We start from the raw sequence: 8,511 nt of genomic DNA on the forward strand, positions 1-8,511 counted from the left end.
GTGACTAGACAATCCCAGAGATGGGAACACGCAGGGGATGGGAACTATGATGTAAGCTTCCATAGGTGAGGGCTGTGTAAGTCCCACTCCATCCAAATCACAGGGAAAGGAGCCGTTCATGACCCTGGAATTCACTGTCACAGAGCCCCAGCTGGTGAGTCCAGATCTGAAGTGTAATTTGACTCATTTGAGAGTTTAGAGCCAGCCAGAGCCTTCCCCCTACAGCTCCCCTGGGGGGATGTGGGGCAGGTCACTTTGCCCCACTGAGGAGTTGGTGACGATGACCCACAACTCCCTGTTGTGATGCAGTGATTGATGGGTCAGCCACCAGGGGCTGCGGCATTTCACACCAGGATGTCGCCCAGAGCACATGGCTGCTGCCTGTAGGTCTGAGTACAGGGACTAGGGTGTTGGAGCAGGACCTTCTGGGACCAACCTGCTTCCATTGCTAAAGATGGGAACGTGAGACACAGAAGGATGAAGGAAAGAATTCTTGTAAGGAGGAAGGAAACAAGGCAGGGACAAGACTGGGGTGGGGGGAGGAAATGAGGTATTGATAATGGAGGTGAGGGGGGAAATGGAAGTTGTTAGTGAGAAAGAAACACCAGGGGCTGAGGAAGGGACAGAGAAGAAAGAGGAAAGGGGAATGGGTGAGGAGAGAGACATGAAAAAGGAGTGGGCAAAGAGGCTGCAAGAGAAGAGAAAGGAGAAGCACAGAAGCAGTGGATGGGGTAAGAACCTGGACCGATTTCTTTAGCATCGGGTAGAATCCTGATTGTCTGTGTCAAGATGTAACTACTAGGGGTTAAGCATGCCAGCATTTGTACAATTCAAAAAGGAAAGGGTACAAATGGTCTATCTGAGAAGTGGCATCAGCTTGGTTCTTATCTGTCAAGAGATGACATTGCAATTGGCACTATTCCTGGTGATTTGATCATTACATCTTGTCTGTCAGAAGTTCATATAGTACCACTCTAGTAAGAGAAACTGTTCCCATCAAGAGGTAAGGAATGCACCTTCTTGTAGCAATGGAGTGGAAACTAACCAATCTGAGTGTTTTTAGGTGAAGGAAGTGAATCTATCCTTTGCTGTCAAAGGCTACAAGCAGTTTTGTAAGAATTAAGCAATACACATAACCAAAGCTTCTGAGAGTTACAGAAGTATTTACTTGTTCTAGTCAAGAATAAAGAAACCACTTATACCTACTAGGGTTTTAACAATACAGCTGATGGGATGGAGAGAAAAAGATAAACCAATACAGCAATTCATCACACAGAAGGCGAGCATTTATATTCCCTGTTACAAAATGAATCCAAGGACAATTCATTTACCTGTTGCCTGACAAAAATACAGTCTGTCAAATGTTGATCTTTGCAGCAGGTCATATTCTGAGATGCAAGGATGACAGACGGCTGTAGGTTACAGGAAGGAATTAGCTGATCCATCCTTTTAAGGAGGTAAGAAATGCAATACGCCATTCCCATAATAATAACTGATTCTGCTCATACTTTCAGGTGGAGGAAATGTAACTGATGAAATCTTCATCTCTAAAGAGCACAAGAAGTTGCTTTACTGAATAAAGCAACAAAAATGGGAGCTACCGGTTCAGATGTAAGTAGTCAGTAATTCTAACCAATGATGATGATCTTTGCTTCTTTTTCCTTCCAAAAAGTGCAACTAACCAGAGTGTGAAGATAAGCATTTCACCTGGTCTCGCATATGCAGAGATTACTTGTCCAACCAATTCTATTTGTACAGAAGTGATCATTGTTGCTTATTTATCAAATGTCAAGAAATAAGTGGAACTGATCATTCCTATCAAGAGGTAAGGAAGGCACCTCCTCACAGCATGGGGGCAGGAATTAAAGGCTTTACTTCTATTTTCAGGTGAAATGAAGATCTTCCAATTAAAGGGAGGATGATAAGAGGCTGCTGAATTTAAGAAACAAAGTCAGCCAGGTAAGACCTGGCCACAGGGAAGAAAAGCATCTTTTACTTCTAGTTCATAAAAAGGTAAGCAGCCATTTATATGCTTCAAGTTTTAGCCAGGGTAGCTGGCTGTACTTCTAAGAATCAAAGTCTTGGAGTAGAACATTGCTGACAAGTAGGTGAGCACTGAAAAGTCTCTAAAAGCTTAATGATCTGGATGCTAAGGAACCTTCTCCATTGATGACTCTTCATAGCTGGTAATGAGTAATAATAAATAATTCTGTTAAACATTCATTGCAGGTTTTTCGAATATGAGATATGAACAGACCAGGTGGTCATTCCTACCAGGGAGAAGTGAGGGTAAGTGGTTGTCCCGGACAAGGAGGTAAGAAATACCAGTCTCCAACCATCCATGTGTATATCAAGTGGTGTGGATTTTACTTTCTGGGAGAAGAACTGTGGTGGACTTTACTTGTCATGGGGAGAGTATGAAAAGCAGACGCAAGACAAAGCAACATGGACTTGCCACTGGCTCAATCCAGGAATTAGCTGATCCATCTTTTAAGGAGGTAAGAAATGCAATACGCCATTCGCATAATAGTAAATGATTCTGCTCATACTTTCAGGTGGAGGAAATGTAACTGATGAAATCTTCATCTCTAAAGAGCAAAAGAAGTTGCTTTACTGAAGAAAGCAATAAAAATGGGAGCTACTGGTTCAGATGTAAGTAGTCAGTAATTCTAACCAATGATGATGATCTTTGCTCCTTTTTCCTTCCAAAAAGTGCAGCTAACCAGAGTGTGAAGATGAGCATTTCACCTGCTCTCGCATTTGCAGAGATTACTTGTCCAACCGATTCTATTTGTACAGAAGTGATCATTGTTGCTTATTTATCAAATGTCAAGAAATAAGTGGAACTGATCATTTCTATCAAGAGGTAAGGAAGGCACCTCCTCACAGCATGGGGGCAGGAATTAAAGGCTCTACTTCTATTTTCAGGTGAAATGAAGATCTTCCAATTAAAGGGAGGATGATAAGAGGCTGCTGAATTTAAGAAACAAAGTTAGCCAGGTAAGACCTGGCCACAGGGAAGAAAAGCATCTTTTACTTCTAGTTCATAAAAAGGTAAGCAGCCATTTATATGCTTCAAATTTTAGCCAGGGTAGCTGGCTGTACTTCTAAGAATCAAAGTCTTTGGGTAGAACATTGCTGACAAGTAGGTGAGCACTGAAAAGTCTCTAAAAGCTTAATGATCTGGATGCTAAGGAACCTTCTCCATTGATGACTCTTCATAGCTGGTAATGAGTAATAATAAATAATTCTGTCAAACATTGATTTCAGGTTTTTCTAATATGAGATATGAACAGACCAGGTGGTCATTCCTACCAGGGAGAAGTGAGGGTAAGTGGTTGTGCCGGACAAGGAGGTAAGAAATACCAGTCTCCAACCATCCATGTGTATATCAAGTGGTGTGGATTTTACTTTCTGGGAGAAGAACTGTGGTGGACTTTACTTGTCATGGGGAGAGTATGAAAAGCAGACGCAAGACAAAGCAACATGGACTTGCCACTGGCTCAATCCAGGAATTAGCTGATCCATCTTTTAAGGAGGTAAGAAATGCAATGCGCCATTCGCATAATAGTAAATGATTCTGCTCATACTTTCAGGTGGAGGAAATGTAACTGATGAAATCTTCATCTCTAAAGAGCACAAGAAGTTGCTTTACTGAAGAAAGCAATAAAAATGGGAGCTACTGGTTCAGATGTAAGTAGTCAGTAATTCTAACCAATGATGATGATCTTTGCTCCTTTTTCCTTCCAAAAAGTGCAGCTAACCAGAGTGTGAAGATGAGCATTTCACCTGCTCTCGCATTTGCAGAGATTACTTGTCCAACCGATTCTATTTGTACAGAAGTGATCATTGTTGCTTATTTATCAAATGTCAAGAAATAAGTGGAACTGATCATTCCTATCAAGAGGTAAGGAAGGCACCTCCTCACAGCATGGGGGCAGGAATTAAAGGCTCTACTTCTATTTTCAGGTGAAATGAAGATCTTCCAATTAAAGGGAGGATGATAAGAGGCTGCTGAATTTAAGAAACAAAGTTAGCCAGGTAAGACCTGGCCACAGGGAAGAAAAGCATCTTTTACTTCTAGTTCATAAAAAGGTAAGCAGCCATTTATATGCTTCAAATTTTAGCCAGGGTAGCTGGCTGTACTTCTAAGAATCAAAGTCTTTGGGTAGAACATTGCTGACAAGTAGGTGAGCACTGAAAAGTCTCTAAAAGCTTAATGATCTGGATGCTAAGGAACCTTCTCCATTGATGACTCTTCATAGCTGGTAATGAGTAATAATAAATAATTCTGTCAAACATTGATTTCAGGTTTTTCTAATATGAGATATGAACAGACCAGGTGGTCATTCCTACCAGGGAGAAGTGAGGGTAAGTGGTTGTGCCGGACAAGGAGGTAAGAAATACCAGTCTCCAACCATCCATGTGTATATCAAGTGGTGTGGATTTTACTTTCTGGGAGAAGAACTGTGGTGGACTTTACTTGTCATGGGGAGAGTATGAAAAGCAGACGCAAGACAAAGCAACATGGACTTGCCACTGGCTCAATCCAGGAATTAGCTGATCCATCTTTTAAGGAGGTAAGAAATGCAATGCGCCATTCGCATAATAGTAAATGATTCTGCTCATACTTTCAGGTGGAGGAAATGTAACTGATGAAATCTTCATCTCTAAAGAGCACAAGAAGTTGCTTTACTGAAGAAAGCAATAAAAATGGGAGCTACTGGTTCAGATGTAAGTAGTCAGTAATTCTAACTAATGATGATGATCTTTGCTCCTTTTTCCTTCCAAAAAGTGCAGCTAACCAGAGTGTGAAGATGAGCATTTCACCTGCTCTCGCATATGCAGAGATTACTTGTCCAACCGATTCTATTTGTACAGAAGTGATCATTGTGGCTTATTTATCAAATGTCAAGAAATAAGTGGAACTGATCATTTTTATCAAGGGGTAAGGAAGGCACCTCACAGTGAATCTGTTTCTACTTTCAGGTGAAAGAAAGGCTGTGCTGACCTCTCAAGGGAGGAAGATTCCAAGACATGGCTGAACTTAAGAATGCAGGCAGGCAGGTAATGATACCAGTTCAGATACAAGAAAAGCATCTTATTACTCCAGTTTGGGAAAAAGCCACTTCTACATCATTTATTAACCAATGTAGCTGGTTGCCCCTCTGAAAATCACAGCCAGGCAATGGAAAATCACTGACAAGGAGGTGAACAGAGAAGAGCATCTGGAAGCCAAATGAAGCACATGTTGACTGATGGCGCTGCATAGCTAGAAAAACAAATAAAAATTCTCTGAAACATTGATGTTTGCAGGTGATCATCATTCAAGATGTGAGGGGATCAGATGACCACCCATGCCAGGAGGAAATGAGTGAAAGCGACTGTCTTGGGGAAAAGGTAAGAAATGCCCAGGCTCAGAGCACCCAAGTGGATATTAATGGATCTTATTAACTTGCAGGTAGAAGAACTGCTGCTGTTCTCACTTCTCAAGGGAAGAATGTGAGAAGCAGGTGCAGACTGTGCTAACGCAGCTGGCCTGGCCACCTGCTGAATCCACAGAGGGGACAGAAGAGCATTCTGTAGCTATAGTCCTGGGAATGGAGAGCAGCCGCCTGAGACAGTGCAGCCAGTTGCACTTTCCAGCTGTAAACATCCCTGCAGATCAGGGACCAAGGAGGTGAGTTTCAAGTTTCTCTTATTACCAAATGAATCTTGTGCCAAAGCAGCAGTTTGCAAACCCAGTCAGGAATAAATACCAAATATTGATAGTTCCAGCAGCAGATCGTACCTCTCCTGATAGGAGAGCAGAGGCTGTTGTGCTCTAGAAGGAATTGATGAAGCTGATCTGTCCATGTCTATAGGTGAGAAACACCATTTCTGTACCAGTCAAGTGGAAACGAATGGATCCTCTCCTACCTTCAGGTGCATCTGAACATTGAGGATATAAAAAACTTCAGGAAGCTCCTAGAAGAGCTGGGAGGGTTCTTACTGAAAGGAAAAAAGTGAAATTAATCAGTGCTGCCAAGAGGTCAAGAACTCACCTTCTCTTGACTTTCAAGGTTCAGTTCCTGGATCTGATTATTCTTTCAGATGAAAGAAATGAAACTTGCCTTGTATACCAGGAGAGGAATACTGCACGAGCAGCCTGACCCATTGCGAAGGGAAGAAAGCATTTTTCCCTTGTGGATAAGGAGTAGTTCAGGTAATGATACCAGTGCAGATGCAGATTTCATAGGTTATAGGAACCTATGAAATCTGTTTGAAAGATTGCAGGTGAATGTACCTCTGGTCAGCTCACCACAGCCTTGGTGAATATTTCTATATTGGTTATTTGCCAAGGGAATAAGGTTGGGGAAAGCACCATAAAAATGTAGGACACCCTACATCTGTGCTACTGATTATATTTGTGCAGAATTGTTCATTGCACTTTATTGTCCTTTAGAAGTGCAGGAAGAAGATACATGAAGTGGATCATTGCTGTTATGAGGTAAGACATGCTCCGGTCTCATGGCAATAATCTAGAAGTCAATGATTCTGGGTTCATTTTCAGATTCTTCTGCCATTCAGAGGGGAATACCACAAAACTGATGATGGCCATTCTTGCGGAGATCTAAGAAAAGCATCTCCTCTCTCTAGTTAAGGAACCACCTATCAAGATTTAGACATTGCAGAAGATGTTACCTCTCAAAAGGAGAGCAATGCTTAGACCATCACTGACAAAGAGGTGAGCATTCAATGTTCTCTTCATGCTAAATAAATCGGATGCAAACCAACATTTCATTGTAAGACCCCCAAAATCTGAACATACCTAGTAATAATAAAGTATCTTTCAAATACGGTTCATTACAGCTGCCTGGGCTTCAAGCTGTGGGAACAGTAGGAAGATTTATGCCAGGAAGGAGAGCAGTTGGTTCTGTCTGCCAGGATGGAAGCAATGAAGTGAGTCGTACCTTATCAGAGGAAAGCACTGGAGATTGGCGAATACTGGGACACAGACTGTATCTCAGGGTTTGACTGGGGCAGGGTGGGTAACCATAGCAACCAGTGGGTCCTTTCCCATTGTGGTCCTTGCTCGCATGCACAGGGTCAAACTGATCGCCATGTTTGGGGTCAGGAAGGAATTTTCCTCCAGGGCAGATTGGCCTGAGACCCTGGAGGTTTTTCGCCTTCCTCTGGGGCATTGAGCAGGGACCAGCCCTTAGGGCCATTTAGAAACAGACAATAAAAAATAATAGAAAGTGAAATGTGTCACCTTTCATCATTGCCTCTGTGCTTCTTTTAAAAAAAAAAGTTGTCCTCCCCCTCCCCCATACACATGAGCCTTCTCCATCTCTCTGCAGACGGGACCTTCCCTCCACAAGCAGTGTGTCACCCTCCCCCACCCCCTGCAATCATCACAGCTCTCCCCACTTGTTTCCTTTGTTTCCTCTCCCTGTATCTATTCTATTTCCTCTTCCATCCCCCCTTTTCTGGGGCTATTTCCATCAGATCTTTTCTTGTCTTTTGTGCTTTTGTTTTTTCTGCTGTCTTTTCTTTTCTATCTTTTCTCTCCATTTACTTCCTGCAATGGGGTGGACTAGGCCCAGAGGCCTTAGGGTCCTGCCACATCCATCCCAGGAAAAGAGCAGTGGAGAGAGACTGTGCAGAAAGCAGCCAATCAGGGCTCAGGAGGGCCATATAAAAGGAGCTGCAGAGGCTAAGCCACTCAGTTCCTTGCTGGAGCTAGAGGAGTGTAGAAGGGCTTTTGGCCAGTGAAAGGGAATGGCAGCACCATGGACAGTGCAGTGGTGGTGGGCAGTGAGGAAGAGCTCCTGGCTGGTTCCTGGGCCTGAACCTAGAAGACCCCTGAGGTAAGGGTGAAGTATTGGTGAAGGCTGGGGCTGTGGGGAAGTGGCCCAGGGAAGTATCTGTGGTGTGTGGCTGCTATTCTTAGGATCCCTGGGCTGGGACTTGGAGTAGTGGGTGGGCCTGGGTCCCCTCCCCTCCCATAGGCCACTGGGGAAGGACTTCTTGGAGGCATGGTCTGATACTATCTGAAGACTGCAGACACATTTGAACATGGGGTGCTCATGAGAGATGGGTGCCCACTGTTATACGTCCCCTTCCCTCTTTCCCTTGCTATTCTCTCGTTGTCTCCCCTTCTGTCCCAAAGCTTCCCAATCTCCTGCCCTGCTCCCTGGCTGTTTCTAATTGGCTCCAGGTGCTAACAAAGAAGCAAAGTCTGACTCAAATACTATATGAAGGAGTCCTCTAAAAACACCTGTAGTAAAGGGATATTGACAAGCTCCCCCATCAAGTGAAATTCCCCATGGTGCAGAGAGCTGGGCCAAGGCCTGTGCCCCAGGTAAACTTGCAAACCAGGGTTTAACTCCCCAGTGTTCACACACAAGCTCAGAGTTGTGCACTCCACTGTAATGCAGAGGAGTGGCATTTCCCCTGGGTCCTCTGTCACCCCCATAGGATCCTACTGCACTAAAACACAGCCCCGTCCCTCATACCCACTCAGAG

At 43.7% G+C, this 8,511-nt stretch overlaps 2 protein-coding genes and 1 long non-coding RNA gene across 4 annotated transcripts in view; 2 read left to right on the forward strand and 1 right to left on the reverse strand.

Annotated features, from left to right (window-relative positions):
- LOC135975561 (uncharacterized) overlaps positions 1-7,247 on the forward strand; it is a 31,097-nt gene extending 23,850 nt beyond the window's left edge. For both annotated transcript variants that reach the window (XR_010592476.1, XR_010592475.1), the window contains exons 5-9: positions 1,515-1,611; positions 1,888-4,734; positions 4,990-5,067; positions 5,317-6,727; positions 6,853-7,247. This is a non-coding gene — a long non-coding RNA (uncharacterized LOC135975561). The remainder of the gene's footprint in view (positions 1-1,514; positions 1,612-1,887; positions 4,735-4,989; positions 5,068-5,316; positions 6,728-6,852) is intronic.
- Positions 7,248-7,740: 493 nt separating this feature from the next.
- LOC135975562 (P-selectin-like) overlaps positions 7,741-8,511 on the forward strand; it is a 110,410-nt gene continuing 109,639 nt past the window's right edge. Inside the window, exon 1 of the transcript XR_010592477.1 lies at positions 7,741-7,853. The gene's annotated coding sequence lies outside the window, so the exon portion shown is untranslated. The remainder of the gene's footprint in view (positions 7,854-8,511) is intronic.
- Positions 8,237-8,511, reverse strand: part of LOC135975700 (L-selectin-like) — a 19,604-nt gene continuing 19,329 nt past the window's right edge. The window contains exon 5 of the mRNA XM_065567741.1: positions 8,237-8,263. Within this exon, the coding sequence (XP_065423813.1) occupies positions 8,237-8,263 (27 nt within the window). The remainder of the gene's footprint in view (positions 8,264-8,511) is intronic.

Source organism: Chrysemys picta, chromosome 14, assembly GCF_011386835.1.
Source record: "Chrysemys picta bellii isolate R12L10 chromosome 14, ASM1138683v2, whole genome shotgun sequence".
Classification (NCBI taxonomy): Eukaryota; Metazoa; Chordata; order Testudines; family Emydidae; genus Chrysemys; species Chrysemys picta.